At 34.7% G+C, this 25,532-nt stretch overlaps 1 protein-coding gene across 1 annotated transcript; it reads right to left on the bottom strand.

The window, feature by feature from the left end:
* Positions 1–208: 208 nt before the first annotated feature.
* On the bottom strand, positions 209–25,532 carry LOC137926360 (uncharacterized). Its single transcript, XM_068769963.1, has 4 exons — positions 25,009–25,532; positions 8,534–8,612; positions 6,106–6,247; positions 209–486 (listed from the first exon to the last, which is right to left on the bottom strand). The coding sequence occupies exons 1-4, from the start codon at positions 25,427–25,429 to the stop codon at positions 367–369; spliced, it is 762 nt and encodes a 253-aa protein (XP_068626064.1). The 5' UTR covers positions 25,430–25,532; the 3' UTR covers positions 209–366.

Raw genomic sequence — 25,532 nt, 5'->3', positions numbered from 1 at the left:
AACAAATTATGAGGCAAAATTTTCAAATTCAATTTGTATATCTGGATTTATAATCTAAAACCAAAGTGTTAATTATACCACATATGTAAATTATAATTTGTTGTGACCGAAAGGTTGTTGATCCCTGGCCTGAATAAACAAAAAATTCTGACACACATGTTACCAATTGTACCAACGTTTGCTAACGTAATTGACATCGAATAAACTTGTTTAAATTATTATTTTTATTCACATTTATATAATTAAATAAAAATGCACACACTTTAAATATTAAATTCGAATTATAAAATTATAATTTAAAATCACTATTGTCCATTGCATCGTACGACAACTGTCCGCCATTTTGTTAGTGAAATGCGCGGGAATTCACACATCTTCCTCTCTATCCTCGGGCCTGTGCCGCTGCAGAACCGCTAACCTCTGTTGAGTTACTTCTAGATGATGCTTTCGCCATTTTATGCGACGGTTTTGAAACCATACTTTTACCTGTAAACACAAATAACAAAGATTTTAAAAATAGAACGAAATTAGACATTTTTAACAATATAATAAATAATATTTTTTATTCTAATATCAACCGAAATTACAATCTAATATATTTAACAAAACACTCGAATCTTGGTACAGCATATCTGGAATCACGAGAGAATTACATTGAAATGACACTGGACTTATCTCGAAAAATTACTTGTCTGACGTGGCATTGGGCAGACCTATCACTTGTGTTACCGCTGGGACCTAAAGGTTTTCGTGTTGCGACATGGTCAATGTAATCTGGAAGTTTCTAGATGCGAGCAGCGCATGACTGGTCATCGCAGCGATCTTTGGCGAAGGCGATGTGCACTGGGTGCCCTTTTTTTAATTAATTCTAATTTGTATCGCTTAACACGTTCACTGCGGGCCCAATTTTGAAGAACTTTCTGCTGAGGTCGAATCAGCCTCAAGCTGAACTTCCTAGTAGTGCGGTTGAGGCCTTTTCTGCCTCATGTTCATCAATATTTTTTTACAATATTAAGTCAATGCTTCGCAAACATAAAGAAAGCTATATTTGTCTTTGTCATACCTCATACGGTTGAGTGTAAACAGCCGCCGCACTAGAGAGAAAACACGAGTTTTACGCGCCGCACCAGTGCAAAGTCTACCATGAGGCTGAATCGACCTCAAGCCGCAGTGAACGTGTTAAAGTAAACGCAGACAGTTCTTCTGCTACTCCTTCCCAACACTAATGCTGTCCGAAGTGATCCAGGCAGAAGAAACTGACCAAGTCGAGGTTCAATCCTCTCGGGAGTACTTGTTTCGAAGATCCTCTTATGTTATTCCATGGAGTCAATGCATACATTTGTGCAGCAGGGAGAGTCCGGTCGAAAAAGAATTATCTCAATTTATGACAATATATACTATGTTATACATCACGTCAATATGTACATACACAGTCGGTTTTTTTTATTAATTCTAATTTGTATGGCTAGCGTTTTTTTTACAATTTTTTATCGCTTTTACTAAACGCAGACAGTTGGGAGAGGGTTGCCGCTATTTGATACGGATCTTTCTTCTTCCGCGAGACACGGCAGCGTTTTATAATTTTTTACAATTTTTCTTACACAATTATCTCTTATGGATAAATACAGCTAAAATTTATATATATTAACAATAAAATTTGGAATACTCAATTATATATTAGTCGCTACATTATTTTATTTGAAGTCGCTGCCCAAGAGCATAATGATGGTGATGAACATTTAGGACTGGCATGAATATCATATAGACGGTATAGAAAGTTTAGAAAAAAAAAAAGAAATGTAATTTAAACATTTTCGATATTGTAGTTAACAGAAGCTTTACGTAATATACTCAATTTGTAAACAGGATTCATTTGAAAGTTCTTTTGTGATGGTATTTTTAACGGAATAATGGTCAAGTTTGTATTTATTTAGTTTTTAAGTTTATTAGATAAATAGTTCAAAATATAGAAACTTAAGCGTCGAGTGAATAATGTTTAGACTGTATAGCAAACATATGAATAGTAGGTAAGTGTTTAAATTTAGCAATAGGAACTTCTGAATGTTATTCTAGAAATGCCTCTAGTATGAATAGGCCCTTAATGTTAGGATCTACAAAAACTTTAATAACTTGGTGTGTCCGGAACCTTAGGTTTTTTCTTATTTTAAATATTGCGTTACAAGGTGAAGTGGTTTATATGTATGAAGTGGATTATTAAGTCAATGTTACAGGAAGTAGCTAGATGCAAGCAAGATCAGATATCGTGGTTATTTTTTCAGGTAAAGCCTTGTAGTGAACGATGATGATATGTGTATATACATAAATAATATCGAGGGAAATTCAGAGGATATACATTTGTTTTATATACTCATCACCGAAGTGAGCTTAAAGAACGGTCACAGTCGAATAGCTATTTTACTGATTTTTTATGTAAGTCGGGTTGGTTTCAGCTAAAAATGTTTTTTTTCTGTTTATATTTTGTTAATACTCGACTAGTCAAGAGAAATTGAAGGAATTGCTTGGTCTTTAAGATTATCGACAATATAATGCTAGATATATTTTAAAAACAAATATGCAATTAGAAGCGCTACCATTGTAACTGACTGTACTTTAGCTATAAACAGCAGAAACTCACTTTTCTTAAGATTATATGTCATAAACTATAATCATCATCATCCTTTAGACCACGTGAGCAGCCTAAAGACGCCCACTGCAAGGTATAGGCCAGGGGTGATCAACCTGCGGCTCGTGAGTCTAATGCTGCTCTTTGAAGGATTATTAGAAGTTCTTGTTACATGTAATTTACTAACAGTTATAGACTTTTTCTTAACGAAATTTTGAAGAAATGTCATGTTATGTAAAATAAGCGACTTGTTTCTTTTAATTTGCAGTATACATTTTGTTCTTTTGTTTATTTAAAAAAAAACATTAATTTCTCTGAAATTACTTATACCTTTGCTTAAATCTTTAAAATACGTTTTTAATTGCGGCTCGCGAAAATTTATAAATTTTAGAAAATGTTTTCGACTATCAAGGTGCTTGGCCTCCTCCGGTATAGGCCCTTTCCAGATTATATTAAAAGTACTTCTTTAAAACTATACACATAATCCTTAACGAAAGAAAAAGAATTGGTATGGTAGAAGTAAAGATAAAATTCATTTATTCAACATTGAAACATTTAACAGAGTTATTATTGATCGTTAACCTATTTTTTTAATCTTTTTTATTCTTGACTCTAATCTGCTTCACAATGTGTTAAAGTTGTGGAGAAGAAGACAGAAAGAAAAAACAAATAGAACAAATAGAAAGAAACTTCACAATACCACATCTTTTAATAAAGTTTAACAATACAGATTTAATACGAGATCTAAACCGCTTGCTAGATTTTAAAACGATAAAGTAAAAAATATTTTATTGTCAAATAAATGAAATCAACAGTTTTGACTTCACGAAAGAATTATATCGTTTTAAACAACTAATAACCAACAGATTTTAACCTAAGATAACTATTAATTATCGTAAAAATTAACAATAAAAGTCTACGTAACATTTTAATGAATAATTCCGATTATGATTTTAGATATGAATTAAAAATTTTTTTTATAATAATTGAATATATAAAAAAGTTTAAATAACAGATTTTTTTCCAAAAAAAATGGCGGATAATTCTAATTTTGTATTGACATAATTTAAAAAATTGAGGTTATTAAGAAAATTTGGCTCAACAGTTTTTTGTTCGTCAAAATTTTTTTATTTGTAAAAATACGCGTTTATTATTCGCAACAATAAAAAAGCAAATAGATTTGCATAAATCGTGTTAAAATGAATGATAATTAGATTTTATATAAAACTTAACAAAAAATTTTCACGGTCAAATTTCAATTTCAATTTTTTTTTTAAATATCTTCATTCAATTAGGAATTGCGCACATGCGCTTTTGAATCGTCGATTTTTTTTAAATTATAAGTAATAAGCTACCATCGACTCAGAACGCTCTTTTAAATGATTTAACTTTTTAAACATGTCAATGAGTCAACAAACCAAGTTGTACATATTTCGACAGAATAAAAACTCTTGAATGTTATAATAGCATTAATTTAATTATTTATATTTAATTTTAGATTTCAAACTAAGAAATGGAAGATCTAAGATATCTTGCAGATCTTTATTATACATAATGAGGACCATTAAAGTTATTCAAGAACAAAATAGTCACAAATTTTAACTAAACTATTAAGCACATTAAGAAAAATTAATGTATTCGCCTCCAGGCTACTTCAATGTAAATAAGTAACTTTACATTTAAGCAAAGATTTTTTAAAGTTGTTTTTTCCAGGTGTGATTCTTTTGCGTGTTATTGTCAGGTATGTGGTATTTATCATACGAAAAGAAAACAAGACTTAACTTGCAGTCAATACGAGGTATAATCCATCGTACTCGTATATCAAAAAACAACTTTCGAATTAGTATTTATATAACTAATTTTTCGGTGACTCAAACTTAGACAACTTTATAGAAGATTACGAAATAAGACCTATTTATGGAACCTATCAGAAAAGCAGTTCGAGTTTTGTTAATTACTAGTTCAGCGCCATATTTAACCGTGGTTGATCCGTTTCCATATTTAATGGCAGTCCGGCTAAATCTCTTATATCCTACTGGAACAAATAACCGGAACAATCATCAAGAAGCATCTGTAGGTATGCTGATTATAAAGTAATTACGCTAAAGTCAAATAGATCACAGAAAATTATAAAACTGTGTTTACATTGACCAGTTAAAATAACTTATCGAACGCATCTTTTGTCAACTTAAATAATAAGTAACTTGTCTATTAGTTAGCAGGCATGACTACGTTAAGTAATAAAGATTTTTTTATTTAATGGAATCAGGCGTTACCTTGCGGAAGTCCATCCTTAGTAAGAAAAGGACCAATATTTAGCCACCGTTAAACCACAGAGTCTGTATTTGGCACTAATCGGTGTAACATAACTCCTGAAGATGCCCCGTGGAGGGGTGAAACACGTGTTGAGCGGTTTAACGGTGGCATTTGTGTAATTCGCATTGTTTGCCGCATACGCATTTATCTGGCGGGCGGTACACTTTGTTGCACGACTACCACTGCATGTGCGGTAGTGGCTAAATATTGGTCCTTCTTTTACTTGATCAGTTTCCATGTTCATCAGCTGTGGCCACATCTACCGCTCATTACGCTTATGGAATATGGCTTGTTATAGACTGTAGTAAAATATTAGTTGTACTTCTACGACATCATTTCAATCGTAATACATAGGTCCATATGTAGTATGATATGCATCTATGGCTTTATAAAAAATTATATGGGGGAGGCATAGGCCTGGAGATTAATTAGAAAGTGTTTGCATCTAGCGTTCTCCAACGAACCTAACAAATTCTTTTGTCCAAATTATAGATGGAAGGTCCTGTGCTGCATTTGTCGGTCCCCGTTCTCCACTGAACACCTTAAGGCTCAGCGGCCTTTTGTTCTACACGCTATATTGCCTGCCAACTGCCACTTTAAAATGGCCCCCCTTTTATGGAGATCTCTCTCCCCCCCTCCATGTGTGGGGCAGGGACGTTATAACTAGGTAAAATATTATATTTCTCCATTCATACTTAACAATCTCTTGTATAACAATTCCCTTCTGTTCTTCACAATCTCTGTCTTTCTTCACATTCAAATCGTATCCCGTACATCACCTTCCTTCCATCATCTTCGTTCCTAGAGCACAGTTTCCTACATTATCACAGTTTTAACTCAACTTTGTGTTTTTATTTACATTTTACCATTTGTAATTTTTATTTTTAGTATTATTTTTATACAATTATAGCTATTTTATTATCTTTTATTATTAACTAAACCTATATCGCTTTATTCATGACGAACTTGGGATTTTGCTCGTTCTTTTTTGACTAACTTCTAAGTATTATTCTTTTCTATAGTATATTGTACTCTTGTCAATTGGTTGGGCTACGTAGTTGAACCTAATATATTGTAATAAAAGGTCTTGCTCTACTCTATAGTATTCTGTAATCAGTTATGAGTAGAATAAATAAAAAAATAATGGAACTGCTACTGTAGCGTACCTGAGCTTCTGTTAGCTGAAGAGCGTGGGCCAGGTACAGCCTCTCAGGCCCAACCATGTACTGCTGCCGCTCGAACTCAGCTTCCAGGCGCTCCAGCTGCTCTGGCGTGAAGATAGTCCGTATCCTCTTACTCCTGCCTGACCTGAATTACCACAATAAGTTTAAAGTTGGTTAGAGGAAATGAGAGATTCTATGAAATTTTCTGTACGCGCGTGGTAATAGATGCCGTGAAAAGACTTCCATGATAACAATTGCTTTACGAAAGACACACAAGTGTGAAAAAAGCTAACATGACAACTTATCTTATTGGTTAATCATAACGAAGTTAGGATGAGTTTACATAAAAGACAAAATGTTTATCGAGGAAAAATAACACAAAAAATATTGGTTTTTCATATAAAAAATAATCACTTTCGACTTATACCGCTAAGGCAGGTTTTAATAAACTAAAATTATTCCTTACAACACTTCTTAGGTATACCTATTTCTACCATAGCGGGTCAAATGACCCGTCTTTACGTATCCTGCTTGAATGTGTTAGATACGGTTGTTAGGAAGGAAATAAAAATTAAATTTAATTAAACAAAATAGTATGTCAACCATGTCTATAATAAACGCAAAAGTAAAGAATTTTTGATGTATATTCATCACATTTTTTTACATTTTCTATGCAAAATTTTAAATTGTATCATCGGACCCGGTATGGTATGTTTAGTGTTAAAGATCTTTGTGAAATATTGTTCCATTACTTATTGAGAAACGAAATAGTAATTTCGTTACTAACTTGAAAAATAAATTATTCATTTATGTGTACATATACTGATAAAGTCATTTACAGTGACCACTTGTGTAATTAGTAACGTTTAAGTTAAAGCTACATAACGAGGAGAGCCCACCATAAACACGCATGGGTTTTTTGTGGTCATTATTAATATATTATTAATACAGTAGTTGGAGGAATTTATTCACAAACTCTATAATAACTTAAACATTTCTTCACACTATGATACGACATTTAACAAGTTTTTGTTGAATGAATTTATTAAATTTATTACAAGATAGTTGAAAGACGTTACTGGCTATATTTTTATTTTAAAAACCAAGCAAAACGTAATAAAATTGAACAGTTAAATATAAAATTACTCATCATAGTAAACAAAAAAACGGTGTTTATATGATATAAACAATATTAAACTTTTAAGAAAACCAACGTAAAATGTTATACGACAGAATAAATATCACCATAGTGTAGCGCAGAACCCACGTCCGCAACTGTTTTTATATTTCGCCGACTAACCAGGTGCCATAGTGGATAACGAATTTTGTAAGTTTAGTATTTAGTTTAGAATCAAATATATAATATTTGATTCCTTAATTATTGTTTTAAAGTTATACTATTTTTATTCTGAGCCGGGAATGAGGCAGGTCATTTCATTGATTTCTTTTCTAACATCAAAGAAAAAATGAACCAAAATATGACCCTTGATTCTTTATACTTACTTACTTACTCCGCTGGCTCAGTGACCCAAAGTGGGTCTTGGCCTCCGAAGCGGGAGACTTCCACTTTTCTCTATCTTGCACCATCGTCTGCCATGGGTTGACATTCAATTCGCGCAAGTCTGCCTCAACGCGATCGATCCAGCGATACCTGGGTCTACCCACTGGTCTTCGACCCCTCGGTTTTTCCAGGTACGCTACCTTCACGCTCCGATCTGATCCCATTCGCTCCAAGTGACCAAGCCAGCAGATTCGTTGAGCTTTATATTCGCTAATGATATTTGGCTGTTCAACTAAAGTCTCAATTTCGGCATTCTTTCGGAGCCTCCAAGATCCGTCTTGATCTCTCGCTGGTCCCAAGATCTTCCGCATGATTTTGCGTTCCGTCACTAGCAGTTTTTGTTCTTCTTTCAAAGTTAGGATAAAAGCTTGATTCTTTACATGTGTAAATATTGATAAACATTTTTCTACTTGTAGAAGAAATGTCCCAAAAAGAAATACTCAACCCATTAAGAACAATAATAAAATAGCAATCATCAGCGTCATTTTAATTATAGGATATCCAGTGCTAGACGTACACTTTCCCCATGGATTTCCATGAGGACCGGTAAGAAGCTGACTGCATCTAGTGTCCCCGACGACCTAGATGAGGTCGTGTTCGCCTAGTGGGAGGAGTCTTAAGCTGCGTTTGCTAATCCGTGGACTCCACTTCAAAAACTTAAGGCCCCACCAATCTGTACAGTCTCTTTAGCCACTTGAAGTTACTTTCTTTCGTCTACGGATATCCTCTCCATATATCTTGTGTATATTAATTTAATAATAAATTAAAATATTTAATAACCCTTAAGATATTAAGTTTGACATTTAAATCTTATTTAAGCAAAAATAACTAGTTTATATTAGTAAAAATTATATTAATGAATCAACTCACGCCGTGGAGCAGGTCATGGAGTGAGGTCTGGAACTCTTCGTCTGTCCCACGTGCGGCCTAAGCTCCGTTCGTGTACTGTCTGTAAGTTTCAAATTACGTTCATTGAATTTTTAATAAAATATATTATTAACTAAGTAAGAAAAGGACCAATAATTAGCCACTTCCGCACATGCAGTGGTAGTCGTGCAACAAAGTGCAGGACACTAATCGGTGTAACATAACTCCTTAAGTTGCCCCCTGGAGGCGTGAAACACGTGTTGAGTAATTTGGCGGTGGCGGTTGTGTGATTTGCATTGTTTGCCGCATATACATTTATCAGCGGGCTGGCGGGCGGTGCACTTTGTTGCACGACTACCACTGCATGTGCGGCAGTGGCTAAATATTGGTCCTTTTCTTACTAAGGATGGACTTACGCAAGGTAACGCCTGATTCCATTAAATATTATTAACTGTTTGTTTATATAGGAATATATATATGTTAATATAAGGTATACTTAATCTGGCCATAAACACTATTATAATTAAAAAAAATATTTTCAAATTTGGAATCTGTCATTTTTATACGTTTGTTTTCTTATTTAGCACCAATATATCAAAATATTTTGAGATATAATAAGGGAGTAGGGTGATAAAAAGAATCGAATCGCTGTGATTTCATCAGATAAAGTAGTTTTGGCGCCAAATACAATTTCTAAATACCTCCACACGCCTGGTATTGGTCAAATTTTTGTGAACCGGGCTATTCCTAGATACAATGAAATCTTCTCTGTTTGTGACAGAAAAATCCATTCGTCCACGGAGAGTTCGTAAGAAATAGGCGATCAAAGGAATAAGGGAAGAAATTCGAAGAAATCCTGTTCAAAGAATTTTACATCCCGGGAGATGTAGATATTGTATGAATGTTTTGATAAGCAAAAGTAAATTAATAAAAATAAAAGGTGTAAATAAAAAATGTAAAAGTAATATTCTGGAGGTGAAGTCGAAGTAAGGAAGGTGAAGTAAAGGTAAATAAAGTATGGAAAGGAATAAAAGTGAATGTGAAGTAAAAAGAAAAATGTATGGAAGATTAAAAATTGAGGATGAAAATAAAATAGTCATTAAAAAAAAATTATTGAGAATATAATGTCCTTACGTACCTAAGACAGGAATATACGAGAAAAAAATCTCGCGTTTTTTAAAAGATGACTTAGTTTTGTAGTCAATAAGAGACGCACTGGTTATTTATTAAGTGATAATAAAAAAAGGATGGGATGGTAAAATCAAAACAAATACTTAAGCGGGACGTAAAGGGAGGTCACAGAAAAATTTCTTTACAATTTAGAAATTTTTTACAATTATCTTCAATAAGTCAACAGGACATTATTCGACCTCATTGACTGTTTGGCAGGGTAAGAGCTATGGAGTAATTAAGTCACATTTCTCTAGAAAAAGTAACAAAATATCTTCACAAGTATATTAATATAACATTTGTGAGCAGATATTTAAGCATTTTTATAACACTATGTTTAATAATCAACAATGGTCCTTTCGGCAGGAGTCGACGCCGAGTCATAAAACTCGATCCATCCAATCTTGGTTATAAAAGAACGGTTCAGTTCATCAGAGCTGAAGACTGATCGTCATCTAGACCTGGTCTTAATCCACTAGGTTGTGATTTATGTACGCAAGGCATGGTTGGTAAGGCTTGCTCTAAACCATTTAATTTTTCGCGGGTTCTCCTAGACCATAGTTGCACAGACTTATTAAGACTAGGGGCCACTCGGGCAAATCATGAACTGATAGCGGGCCGGCCGCCAGAAGTATAGGTAATTAAATTGTTTTGGTTTTATTCTGGAAAAGAATTCAATATTTTTCGAATGTACGAGAGTATTATTTTTGCTGTCGGCGGGCCACCAGTATTCGACCGGCGGGCCGCGGTCTGTGCATCCATGTCCTAGGCAGTCACAATTAATTTGAAAGAACGTGATGTCTTGATAAGCTTGATCAGTTTAAAAACATTATCTGTTATTTATATTTAAAAAAAATATCTAAAATATAATAAATAAATATAGAAATTTCTTTACATGTATTCTAGCTTTTGATTTTGAATCAACCTCGTGATGTATAAAGCTTTCGTTATATATAATCGTGAGAGAATGAGCTATATTCGCATGAAAATAGTTCGCATTTATTGTTATTATATGTTACGTACCTAATTTTTTCAAGACGCTTGGGTATATGTGTGAAAGAGTTAAATGGTTGAACTTAGAGTTCATTTGATTTTAATTAGTATATGTTACAGCCTATCCAAAAAAAAACAATATTTTCAGAGATAGTATATAACATGTTTTAAAAAAGGTTTCTAAATTCGAATTATTTTTTTTATATTGTACACGCTAGAAAATAAACACAAATCTTCATAATAATAAAGAAAAAAGTAGAATGGACGCTCTTATCACACGGAGAAATTTTTTACAGACAACCATAATATAGATACAGTAGAAGTATAAATAAAAGGTAGTTAACATGTACAAAAGATACATATATACAAATATACATACAATGTTTGTAGCATATATTTTATAATAAATACAGAATAATACATTATTAAATATAATAATAAATAAAAAAATAAACTTACTACTACTGATTACTACATTTTAAATTTAATTATTGTTTACTATCTGTTCCTGTAGACTTTGTATCGCTAAATGTTATAGACTTGTCACATTCTAAATCAAAAATAAATTGTTATAACAATTTTCACTTTGAAATATTTTATATTATCACTTCACTACAGAATTACTGGAAATAGGTATGATATTTTAAAGGTTTTTGCTGACAAACGACGAAACGAACAAATATATTCACTCTTTCAAAACTTTTACACCTATAACCAAAAATGTTATAAATATGAAATCAATATAGACGTCAATATTAATAAAAAAATCTTATTGTGTAATATTTAACGAAATACTTACATGTTGATTAGTGTAACAGCTGAGTACGATGAAGCTGTAAAAGCCAAAACGGCTAACGCGCATCAACATTCGAATATAGCCAGCTGTGTTTTTATACAAAAATTCGTTTGATGTCCGCGGGTAAGTGCTGGTCATTGGTAGGACGGACAAGGTAGACAAACTTTATGCCGTCTGTTATATATGTCGTGTGCGTCTTGTCGTCCAAGCCTTTTCCGTCTTACGTATATAAGTTTTATAATTTTATTTATTTACAATTTACTCACAATTATTACTATTATTACTTATTTTTTATTTACAATTTTATTAAACTTATTTAACTTTTGTTTTTTTTTAAATTGTTTTGGTAATTATTGCTCTACAAAATGAGAGGAAGTCATCCTTCGTTGTTTTTTCTCTTATCAGGGAGGCTATTGATTCCTCCCTGATTTTTAAGCCCGACCGGCACTCGAAGTCGAGCCGGAGTCCCCCGAATGCGGGACACTGGGCCACAAGGTGGATCACCGTCTGGTCACGCCCGGTTCACAGAAGCACGAGGGGTCCTCCTTGAGCTTGAATTTGTGGAGGTACTCAGAGAACCCCCCGTGCCCCGTGAAGAGCTGGGCCGAGACCGCGTCCACCTCGACACAGCGGAGCACGCGGTAGGCTGAAATGGTGTCCGGGAAAAATTTCCTCGTCACTGAAGCCGTCGTTCCTTTCATATACCTCCTGTTCCATTCGTCGAGCGACTCCAGTCTCAGTTGTCGCTTGACGGACGAAACGGGGCATCCCTCGTATTCCGGTCGGCTATATTCGATTGCCGCTGAACGCTGTTACCCGTTTTGGCTTCATCGGACTCAGAGCTAATAAAAAAAATCTAAGTCAGATGCGTCGGTTGACTCATTGTGTTGACTATTTGATATCTACTCGGTTTTCAGAGAAAGGTCTGAACCTTTTCTCCGAAGACATTTTAATTGATAGACGGTAGAGTAGGCGCGAGTAGCTCTCTTTTCTAAGTGGACCGACGATATAGTTAAAGTTTTTTTTTATGATCATAGTACCCCTATCTTGTGATGGGACAGTTTTTTTTGGGCAATTTTTTTTTCACTTAGTTTTTTTTTATTTCCGTTCTCTGCTTCCATTCTTCACGTGATCTTTCATTTCATTTTTTATACCACATTTCTTCTTTCTTACCCTTTTGCTCTGTTCGTCTATCATTCTTCCATTTTTCTTTTTAAATTTTTTGATTTATATTTTTTTAGTTAAAGTTACGGGAAGTCACTAAATGCGAGCAGCGCAAAACTGGTGATCGTGACGATCTTCGGCGAAGGCCTAGGCCTTGCAGTGGGCGCCTATGATGATGAATGTTAAGACAAATGAAGAATTTTTAAATTATATTTTGATGTATGATGAATAATATGAAAATAAATTATAATACATATAAAAATATATTTAAGTTTAAATAATTTATATGCATTTTATTTTATTAGTGTTGTCACTTTTGTACGCCGTGCAGCCTTTATCAATATTTATATGGAGAAGTAACTTCTGAGACTAGACATCGAGCAGACTTTTCTCTTGACCTAACAAATAATAAATAATCTTTCTAATACTGCTTTAGAAACAATATTCAGGAATGAGCTGATCTCCACTCTTGACAGGAAAAAATCCTTCAGCATTTTATAGAGAAATTTTGCTTTCGTACCTGTACGACACGGTACAGTGGTTTTGGTAGCACTTTATCATACATCATTACAACATGACGGTGCGACTCCACACATTGCCAGAGTTTCGATGATTTTGCTTCGGAAAGCGTGCCCTCAAAAGCTGTCGCTTTGGGAATATCTCATGGCCATCAACGTCCTAACTCCTTACATTTTATATGTGGCTACGTCACACAGAGTTTTCAATGCTAACCTTAAACTTTTATGAATTTCAAAGAATCATTGATTCGATAATGAATCATGAATTCGAAAAATCAGTTCAATTACACTAAGTTTACTGCAGTGTTAGGGGCAGAGCAGAACATAAGGTTCCGTCTTAAACAGTATATGGCAATGCGACGAAAGACATTAAGATAATATCTTTTATAAAATAAAATCCGCATTTTTATTCTATCGTTTAATTTTTTTACTAAATTTAGATGTAAAACGTTACATTTTTATTTAAGTATGAAAAGATAAATCTGCTATCAGACACCAGATATGTACTTTATTAAAATTTTGTGTTCAGTACATATACATAAAACCAGTTTTAACGAGAGACTATGTTATATGTGATTATATGAGTTTGATTATATATATGTAAGTTTGTAATATGACAATAACTTCTAGATAATATTCAAAGTTACTATCGATTTTCATTCAAGTTGGAACCATGTTCGCCGAAGGTATTCGCGGTACCTCTAAGCCGACGGTCAGTAATTAACAATAAAAGCCTTAATACCATTTAGGGACAGAATTTACGTTTTAATTAAAGCAATATTCGAATTTTCAGATCGCGATAGGGGAACGCGAGGGTCGATTTCTCAACTCTATTGATTTCAGAGATAAGAAGCGCATTCTGTATTTTATTTACACTTATTACAACACCATTCACGTTCTTCTACTTTTTAATATAATACTAGGATGTCCACTGCTGGAGATAGACTTCATATATTATCATTGAATTTGTTTTTTTTAATCACTCTACATATAATTATTACACAAGATAATGCCGAACTTAATGCCTTATAGGCATTCTCTCTCCCAATTAATCCAAGTAGATTTGTAGTCAGCTGGTAGGCGTGCGTGTAAATATTGTAATAGAAAAAAATTGTTTAATTATTTTATACTGTATGCAACATATGTATGATAAATACTATATTTCTTATCTAATTACTAATAAACATAATTAATAGGATATAATATTACATATACACATATACATATATTATAAACTTCGCAGTTATTGACAACTTACTGAATTCGTCCAACTTTTTACGTTATTTTAAATAAATATAATATCCGCATTAGATTTCTTTTAGATACAAAAATTCAATGATCACTTATTTAACTAAGAACTTTAGTTTTGTCAGACTAAACTTGTGCTCAATTACAAAAATGTTATTGAGACTATAGTGTCCCATAAATCAATGTCAAGCGAAAATCAAGTGATATAGGTAATCACAGTAATTTATTTAAAGATATCTGTCACGTGTTTACAAAGTTACTGTCATTTAAAGGAGTAAATAATTTTATGCACCGTGTGATGTTAATATAAATTAATAGAAATTACAATGTTAATAAATATAATTCTTTCTATAATATTTTTTTTATTATCATGTAACCGTGATCCTTCTCTTATTGAAAGAAGATAAAAATAAATACCGTAAGAAACTAACATTATTAATGACATTAATAAATAATAATTATACTTCTCAACTAACACAAACGACAAAAAAAAATTAAAATCGAAATATAAGTAAAAATAAACAACTAAAGAATCTACTAATTAAACAAATAGAGGATAGTTAAGTGTTTAATGGAATCAGGCGTTACCTTGCGGAAGTCCATCCTAAGCAAGAAAAGGACCAATATTTAGCCACTTCGCACACGCAGTGGCAGTCGTGCAACAAAGTGCACCGCCCGCCAGCCCGCTGATAAATGCGCATGCGGCAAACAATGCGAATCACGCAACCGCCACCGCCAAATCACACGTTTGTTGAGTTGTTGAGTTGGTGTTGGTCGTTGTTGAGTGCGTTTGTTGCGTGTGCGGAAGTGGCTAAATATTGGTCCTTTTCTTGCTTAGAATAGTTAAGTGATCACAGTTCATCATTTCGACGTCCACAGCTGAACATAGGCTTACTTCTAGATTTACCAGACCGATAGGAAGCGGCTTCCATTCAGCGTTTTTTGACGACATTAACATGGTCGGATAGACGTGCGCTTGCCGGTCCGTTTTATACAATAATCTTACAGTTACAGGATTTAAATTTAACAATGTTTGGAAATAAAGCTAATAACTACACATGAGTTAAGAGTAGTATGAAAAGAAACATTCTTTAATAAATATAACCATAAATTTAAAAATACGTAACATATATCACGCGATCTGTTGTTCTATTGTTTCTGAAGATGTTAATGCTGTTAGCCCTAAGGCTTTTACAGCTTCATCGGCACTGAGTTCACGGAGCGGAAGGGTCCGTGAACTAGATTTAAACTAGAAACTAAAAGCTGGAGAGGCGCCTACCAGTTGCACGGGGACGCTCGCACGTTGTTAAGGCTCTTCGCGGTAGAGCTTTGACGGGGTGTGTTGCTGGAGTGTGCTTGCGGGTTAGGACGGCAGCGTGGACCACAGGCGAACCGAAGAGGGATCCGGATCCAAGCACGGTTCGCCCACGCTGTTCGCGGTTAGGGAGCGGGCGCCCGCTCACTAAAAACGGGTGTTGTCGATTCCTACTTGACGTTTATTTATGGTACAACCTCGTAGAACTCGCGAAAAACCTGCGCCTGGCGCCACAACTTGACGGCTGTCTTGTGTTATAAAATATTTTAAAGGGACCTAACTTATCAGATAATCTTTAGTTATATGGAGATGTTATTTGGACGGCAATAAGAAGAATAAGACGAAGAAGAAAGTGCCGCACTCTGTGTTTGCATGTTACACATATTAATGCAGCAAGCATTCGCCGGCGCCATCTTTTATTTAAACTGGAAAACTATCTTTGATCAAATACAAATTGATATAACATATATGATAACATAACAAGTGTGTGTGTGTGCGTTTATTACGGACTGGTCTAAAACCGTACAGATAAGTTATTGTGAGCGCTGATAAATTTAGAATTAAAAAAAATTATGATGCATAATAAAACAAAAAGGTGTTGGTTTTCGTGTTAAAAAATCGTTTTATTGGTAAACCGCGTTATTGATAAAAACGTGTCAAATAACGAGTAGGGTGTATATACTGTATTATTATATATGCAGTATTCCAGTGACATTGGTCATTGTTAGCTCCTACGGCTTCAAACACAGAAAGCCTTCATCGGGCGCTTCAACTTGATGACTGTTGTCTTGTGTTATAAAAGCCTTGCTCATCAGAGGTATCTGTCGCATCCTACTTATTCTCGATGTTGATGATGTTAGCCCGGGGGCTTTTACAGCTTCATCGGAAATGAATTCACGGAGCGGAAGGGTCAGTGAACTTAAAAATAAAACAGAAGCTGGATAGTCGCATTCCAGTTGTACGATGATGTTCGCACGTAGTAAACCGCTCTACCCGAGTAGAGCTGTGTAGTGTTGATGTTGTGTATGCGGCTTGGGACGGCAGCATGGACCGCAGGCGAGCCAAGGATGGATCTGGATTCAACCTCGGTTCGCCCACGCTGTTCGAGAAAGTCCGAGGACGATTTCGCACTTCCAACCGCTGTGTGCAGGAATCCCTTGTTCCGGGGTGCAAAGCAGCGAACTTAATTGCAAGTCAGCAATATGGGAGACGGATAAATCGTGAGACACGTCCGAACGCTCCAAGCGCTGAGCTCGCAATCCCATAGATGTGGCGATTTTTGGGGATCTTCGATACCCTAGGTAATCGGTCCACCTTGTGGCGGGACTGCCCACGTCACATCTGCCGGCTTGAGGTCTCCACTCGAGAAATCTTCGGCTCCAACTTACACCGGCTGCACGAGCGATATGCCCCGCCTTTTGTCATTTCAGACGAGCAATTCTTCAAGCTACGTCGGTAACCGTGGCTCTTCTGTGGACCTCCTAATTTTAGATTCAGGTCGCATATTAAGTCACTATTGCTGAACTAGTACTAGAGAGTTGATAACATATATTTTTTTACGAGAATGAATACGGGCCGCTTGTAAATAGGTGCCTGTACGTACTGGCGCACTGTTTGTATTATATGTCCACACAACTGTGTGCGAATATGTTTCTTAGTAACGTGACAAGAAAAAACTTTAAATTCAAACGAGTATTTTCAAATATATCACAATATATCTGGTTAAAGAATTTCACTTAAAAAAAGCCCCGGGATTTGCTTGAAGCGCCTTCATAACTGTGTTAAAACATAAAAACGTTTATTTACAGATTATCTAAGATGTCATGTGTAGATTTAATCCAAATCAACATTTTTTTATTTTATATTCTTTGATATAAAAGTTGTATAATTTGTGAATATTGAGTTCTCATCAACTCAAATCCACTGTAATTTAATTCTGCGTATAAAGAATCGATTTATTTTTATTTTAACTGTTTTATTTATTTTCAATTAAAATTGTAATTTTGTCACTGTTCGATTCCGTTCTTTTTACTGTTTATTTACTTACCAATTATTACCAATTTACCAATAATTTTTACTGTAATCAACATCAAAGTAAGTTTATTATTTACTATAATTGTTCGAAAATTTAATTTATTTTTGATTTATTTTAGCCACTGAAAATGATATCCGGACATCTTTTGCAGAAAGCGAAATCAGTTTAGATCTCTGGTCACAGAGTTTTTGAGCATGTAGTTGTCATTTAGGTACTTGACTTAATTTAAAAATGATTTAAATGTCAATCATACTATCTGCATGGTCGTTTATCTTTACTGCTGTCTGTCGCGTCCTGGCTGTGCCAAAATTCTCTAATTCATTTGTAATAAACGGAATCAGATATTTAATTACATTCCGCAAAACATTATTGGACTACCATTTACGAAATTAAAACCGCATATTAAAAGAAAATTGACGGAAAAGGCTTATTATTCAATAAAGGAATATTTAAATGATATAAATCCTGGGTAGTGATGTCGCCTGATTATTTTGATTGAATTTAGGCTATATCTGTTAAAATGTATGTGGAAGTGAATCACGCAGGCGAATAATAGATGTAAATATTTTTTTAAACACTTTAATTTTTCACCTCTTACATAGTTGACACAAACCGCCCCATCGCCATCTTGACAGAGAATGCCATAATTCATTCCTACTCTTCATTCATTCATCAATAAATCGCTCACTTGCTTCACTCTTACGTTCCGTTCCCACATGTATATGTATAAATCTGTATTGTTTAACTTTATTAAAACGATGTGTTATTGTGGAGTTTCTTCCTGCTTCTCCATAGACAGTTTTATCTAATCTTTGCAAAGTTAAAACTTTGCGAAGTAGAGAAGAGTCAAAAATAGATGAACAAAAATTATTTGTCGATCATTAAGAGTTCTCTTGAAAATTCCAAAGTTTATCTTGGAATATCAGTTTATCTAGTTCCATTTTTGTGTGAAGTAAACAATTTTTTTCTGCCGTATTCCGATCAAGTTATTCATTGCCTATTAACCATGATATCAACAACCTAAATTGCCAGGTACGATAAACCATTAAGGTAATCAACGGAAAATGTTATGTGACAAAATTAAAATACACGATAGTATAGCGATGACTTCAGGTCGGAAACGGATTTTATATTTCGCCGACTAACCAGACGCCATGATGGATTAGGAATTGTTGCTTTTTTGTGCGTATTTAGGTTTTCATTATTTTTGGGTATTTCTTGTCAATTTCTTTCATCTTTTTGAATCTTTTTATAATTGTCAAATCATTTTTAGTTGTAAACGTGTTTTTCTGAGGCGGGCATAAGCCGGACCGGTTCGTTGTTTTCTTTTTTATTCTTCACCTTAATTACCATTACTAATACCTAAATCTGAACTTAATAATTGATCTCGCGAACAATGCAACTATATATTGTGTGTACAGTAAAAGCTCCTGCGCACTCTAAAAATGCGTCCCAATTCCTACATTCGCGGTCAAAATTTCTTTATTCGTGAATCTAATAAGTACTTACGTAATAATAAAGGATTCTAGTTGGTACCAATCAAATATCCTTTGTTAATGCCGCTAAATTCACAAACTATTGAAGAAGAGGAAACCTGACATTTGATTTGAAAAATCTTAGCGTTTAAAAATGGAAAATGAGCTTTGCGATTTATTTATGAACTTTGATCTGTCTATGAAACAAAGTCCTATTTTTAAGAGGCTAATGCTCTGCTGCCTCTCTGAATTGAATGATTTTAAAAACTACCAAGAGATAACTACAAAATTCTAACCACTATTTAAAATTACAAATAAATTGTTTTTTTTTATTTTTCATATATTTGTTTCATTTTATTTTGTCATCTTGGAACGTATATATTATCCAGAATAAAAAGTTTTTACTGTAATTACATCTTCACAAATTTAAATTTTTAGTGTAAATGTCAAATTTAACATTTCAATAATGTTGATATTTAGTTGAGAATCTTGTTACATAACATAAGAATAGCATAATATTTTGTCAAATAATATATATCTAATGTCATTAAACATTCATTTATCTTTAAGATATGTCTTTCAACGTCTTGTACTGTTTTTAATTGTAAGAAGATTCTTATGTACTCGTACCCGAAATGTTTAATCTTAATTATTTATAGGCTTGTTATAATATATATATTTATTATTTATTATGCAGTCTATCCTAGATACTAGGTTTTATTTTCTAATTTAAATTTTAAATAAATATACGACTATATAGTTTTTTTAAAAAAGCGACTAAGTCATTTACTGCGTAACAACCTAAACCTGTGTAAATGATATTTACATTTCATTGTGACTTTTGTTTATTATTTTATTATTCTCTAACTGGTAAAGTTTCGTAAATCAGAGACTTCTTTTTAAAAAGTTAATACAAGAATATATATGTCTTATTCTAATGTTTATTTTATCTAAGAGTCGATTTGGGGACTCTGTGAGTCTGAGCTGGTACTCTGGTGAGCAGGGTATCCCCCGGAGCCTAGCCCAGAGCTGATGCTATGACCATCCGATGTCCCTCATGTTCTTTAGTTTCTTGCAAGGAACATCATATGTTTACATTGGTTTGCAGACAGCTTATTTCGCAAAGTAAAGCCTAGGTAATAGGTATAACTTCTTACCTAGTTTGCCCATTATTCTGCAATAAGCCGTCTGCTGTTTTTATAACTAACTTGATTATTCGATTTAGTTTGTTTCATTATTTTCGTTTGCGATAAAAAGACGTGAAATCTTTACACACTGCCGTCAACTAAAAATTCACATTTAATTCTAAAAATTATTATATTTGTTGTATTGTATTATAATAATAAAAAAACTCTGTACGGCACTATTTTAGCGTCGCCTTGTGTATTCACATTATAAAATTATTTTAAGCGAATCGTAACTTAAAAACGTTTAAAGAAATACTGCTATAAGTGAAACAACGTACTGCGATTAATTCCATCGGTTTAAAGACTGTAATTTATGGTTGCACAGACTTATTAAGACTAGGGGCCACTCGGGCAAATCATGAACTGATGGCGGGCCGGCCGCCAGAGGTATAGGTAATTAAATTTTTTGGGTTTTATTCTGGAATAGAATTCAATATTTTTCGAATGTACGAGAGTATTATTTTTGCTGTCGGCGGGCCACCAGTATTCGACCGGCGGGTCGCGGTCTGTGCATCCATGCTGTAATTGCAATGTTGATGACTGTCTAGTGAATTAGAACTAATGCTCGATGAAGATCCGTGTCAGAAGCAAGAATAGCTTGATGTTTTACGAGTTCGTTGTATCTACATATAGCTCGCAGAACAATAGGCTACTGGAGCCTCAATTCTGTTTAGTGGAGATGAAAACCGGCAAGCAGAATTCGCAGTTCAAAAGGTAGAAGCTATTAACATAGTCGTAAGAGTTTTTTTTTATATCGTTCCCCTATCTCGTGTGGGACAGGGACTTTTTAATTCTAGTAATTTATTCATTTCTTTTTTTAATTATTATCATTCTTCTCTTTCATATATCATCTTATCTGTCGTACTGTTTCTTTCAATCTACAATTTTCCCATTTCATTTCATTCCATTAGCCATACATTCATCCTCAACCACTACATTCTAGGTTTCCTTACTATTTTGTTTTGCAACATTATTTATTTTTACCTATTGCATTTATTACCACCTTCCTGCAGTAGCTGAGGAAGCATACTCTCTCCCCTTCGTCTTGCATGATGGCCGAGATATTCCTTTCTTCTATCTTTTTGCCCATCCGGCATTCGGAATCTGCGCGCAGTCTTCCGAACGCCGGACAGTGGGCCACAAGGTGGACCACGGTCTGGCCCACGCCTGGCCACCCCCCGTGACCCGTGAAGAGCTGGGCCAAGACCGTATCCATCTCGACACTGCGGAGCACGCGGTAGGCTGAAGTGACGTCCGGGAAAAATAACCTCGTCACCGAAGCCGTCCTTCCTTCCATATACCTCCTGTTCGATTCGTCGAGCGACTCCAGTCTCAGTTGTCGCTTGACGAATGAAACGGGGCATCTCTCATATTCAGGTCTTCTTTTGCTCTTTAGGGCCGTGTCCTTGGCCAACTGATCCGCCCTCTCATTCCCCTCCATCCCCGCGTGCGCTTTCACCCAGTACAGTCTTATATTCTTCCCATTTTCTCTCGCTTTCATAATATTCTCTTTCACTCTTAACGCCAAAGGATGGAGGGTGTCCGATCTTGCGACAGTTTTGAGGGCGGACCGCGAGTCGCTCATTATGGTATTACTTACCACTGCATGTGCGGAAGTGGCTAAATATTGGTCTTTTTCTTACTAAAGATTTTTTTATTTTCAATCAATGCGCTCCGGCCTGACATTTCAGACGATAAATTCTTCCAAGTTATACCGATTAACCTAATAGAGAAAGTATGCATTGGTAATTAGTTCTGCCGAACTTTGACTAGGTTGCACATTTGTACAATAAGTTTTTGCGGAGGAGAATTAAACATTTCGCTATCTGTATAAATTGTTATACATGATTGAATATAGGTGTAAAAGCTTTGAAGTTGTGAATGCATAGTTTATTGATCAGCAATAACCTTAAAAGTTTTTATACCTATTTCTTTATTAATCTTCTTATGTAAATTGATCACTCTGAACTATGTTACATTGATTTTTTTAAAATTGTAATGCGACAGATCAGTAACTTCTGACTGTACAAAGATAGTAAACAATAAATATGTAGTAATACGAATTTTGTAAAAGCTTTTTTGTACTACAAGCGAAACGAGGAAAAACGGTGCGACTGAATCTGATTTTCGTTTTCTGATGTTCCAGTGATGTTTTCTAGAACGAACCTATTTCTATTTTCAAGAGCATTACAACGTTTATTACTAATTAAACATACCGTTCCTTTGAAAATAAATATACCTAAGGAATACACAAATAAATACAACAAATACTACTACGTAGTTGATGAAATAAGTGGAAATGAATTTATGTTGATTTTATATGCGGTGAAGGTACATATGGGCGGAGCAGATCACTTGTGCAACTGATGGATTGGTGCCGGAAGGTTCTAGAGCTCTAGCCGGTAGACGTGGCTAGTGTGGCCACCCCAATATGTGAAGCGATGACATAGTAAAGATCGGGATGTCGCTTGACTAGGATAGCACAACTCCGGACATCGTAGTAACCTTTGAGGGAAGCCTATACCTTGCAATGGGCGTCTATCAGGTGAAAAGTAGAACAAGAAGTAGGAGCAGGAGATACAGGTGTATAACAGCGAAATATCTCTATCAGCTGCTGAAAGGATTAAGGTCTGTCCAGAACTAATATCAGTTCGTTTCTGAATCGGAATCCCATAGCAGCATTAGTAAGATTATTTAAAATTTGGGCAGTTGGAGAAATTCTGGTAGGTGAAGGTTCGTATATATTTTCTTCTTTGTCCCCCTCTATAGAGACCTCTAGTATCTCTATCTATTGTTGAACAGGGACTTTGTTTCTAATTAATAATTTTATCATGTAATAATTTAATTTTCGCGCTCTTCTATCGTTCCTTCTACGATCTTTCATTGCTCTATTTTCTTTCTTTTTACAATTCTTCTATCTTTCCCTTTTACATCCATTCGTATATATATTAGAAATGTTCCTAAACATAGCTTGTAGATGTGTCATCAACCGCGGATTGATAGAGGTTTCGAAAACCAAATAATTTATTAGCACTCTGACTTCAGATCCGCGTACCCTGAGTCCAAAGAAACTGCAAAAGCCAAAACGGCTAACAGCGTCTAACAGCAATCTAATATAGCTAAACATAGAATGGAGCATCAGCGAAAAGTTTCCAGTTTATCGATATTCTACTGGTTGCATTTTGGAGAGTATACAGTGGAATTACACCAAATAATTGCCTTATATCCTTTCTTCCATCGGACAACAAGACGCACGGATTTACATCGTACACGGTTGAAGTTCTTTCCACCAGCATGAAGCATTTTGCTAATACTTTTATAGTGTAAACAGACAAGGAGTGGAACAACGTACGTTACAGGCGTCGTTGTTTCCAGACAATTATAGTTTAGGAATATTCAAGGCGAGAGCGAATAGGTTTCTTCTAGGCATGTACCATCGCTTGACAGGCGAGACAGAGTTTAAATACTTCAATTATAAACGATAAAAATTCTGGTACTTGACCATAAAACTAGCAGTCGTACGATAAATACAATGCCGAGAAGTTACGTTTCGTTAAGGCTTTAATAATGGTTTTTATAGAGATAAAAAATGGAAAAATTGCGATGAAAATAGTTTCCTTTTTTAAAACAAAACCATACAGTGAATGACATCACTTATCCCAAAATGTCAAACGTTTAAAAAAGTGTATTAATATTACTTTTAGGAATATTCAAGGCGAGAGTGAATAAGTTTCTTCTAGGCAAGCATGTACCATCGCTTGACATCAGGCGAGATAGATGTTAAATACTTCAATTATAAACGATAAAAACTGGTACTTGACCATAAAACTATCAGTCGTACGATAAAAACAATGCTGAGAAATTAAGTTTCGTTAAGGCTTTAATAATGGTTTTTATAGAGATAAAAAAATGGAAAATTGCGATGAAAATAGTTTCCTTTTTTAAAACAAAACCTTACAGCGAATGACATCACTTGACCCTAAATGTCAAACGTGTAATAAAAAAAGTATGTTAATATCGCTTTTAAAATGCCTTTAAAGAGATTATAGGAAATTTTGATAGTACAAAATATATTAAGGAGTGATATAAAAAATAAACAGTCTTAGCTATCTTCCGCCCGCGTGTATGCACTGCCTTTTATAGGTTAATTTCATCACCACCATTATCGGGAATTCTTCACATGTCAAAAAATATTCTGGACAAGCTATATGTTTTAAAATATTAAGTTTCATTGAAAACCGCTTGGCTCTCTTTGCGGGTGGAATTTCATAAAATTCTTTATTAGCTGACTTCTACTTGACAATGGAAATATTTCTACTAAATTTCAAGCCACTAAGCCTTATTATTCTAGAGATATCGTGATGAGTCCGTGCATATGTGATAATTTTATATATATTTAAATTTTAGAATCTGTTTATTAGTATATATGTAATGAGTTGTATACACAATACAACTATACGTGTACAATGTACGTATTGTTTACTCTACATCAATATTTACACAATTATGATTCCAGAGATATCGTGATGAATCTTATATATATATATATATATATATATGGTTTAAAAGAGACAGACCTTGTGCCAATGGTGGTGGAACGCCCATGGTCCTGCAGAAACCGTCGTTGAGTCTCTGCATGTCGTGGCCGGCGTATAAATAGTTCTGTAGCTGTCTTTGATTCTGCTGCAAGCGTTCCTGCACGCTGAGGTTCATGGCATCCTCCTCTGCGTTTGACAGTCCTAATATGGCGGCGATTGTGAAAGATTTTCCCGCCAAATTCGTGGCCTTCCCGGTAAGGTCAACTCCGAACGGAGATTGGCTGTCGCTGTCCTCGATTGTTGAGACTGGGGACGAGGATCTGTCTCCAGCTTCGACGTTGTCAGTGAAGTCGCCATTGTAATTGGTTTCTCCGTCTCCGAGGGAGAGCCGGGTGACGCTCTGTCGGTACAGCAGGTCCGTCAGGGTCGGGGGGTAGGCGCTCGATCGCTGATCCATCATTGTTCACATCACTATGCACTGCGAAGTCCGCGATGACTGAAGTTCATTATGGGTATTATCAAGTAATTGAAATTGACGGTAAACACGGGTGTTGTCTATGCGG

This window comes from Battus philenor, unplaced genomic scaffold (genome assembly GCF_028537555.1).
Source record: "Battus philenor isolate CCGP_79_NKW_IND1 unplaced genomic scaffold, ilBatPhil1.0.hap1 SCAF_29, whole genome shotgun sequence".
NCBI lineage: Eukaryota > Metazoa > Arthropoda > Insecta > Lepidoptera > Papilionidae > Battus > Battus philenor.
This window is presented reverse-complemented; position numbering and strand designations above follow the sequence as displayed.

What these genes read in the sequence shown, in the direction of transcription:
- LOC137926360 (XM_068769963.1), bottom strand. Translation starts at nt 25,429, where the DNA reads ATGATGGATCAGCGATCGAGCGCCTACCCCCCGACCCTGACGGACCTG. An exon ending in TCCACCACCATTGGCACAAG is followed by an intron (nt 8,613 to 25,008) that starts GTCTGTCTCTTT and finishes TGAAACTTACAG; the next exon opens with ACAGTACACGAACGGAGCTT. An exon ending in TTCAGCTAACAGAAGCTCAG is followed by an intron (nt 487 to 6,105) that starts GTACGCTACAGT and finishes TTGTGTTTACAG; the next exon opens with GTAAAAGTATGGTTTCAAAA.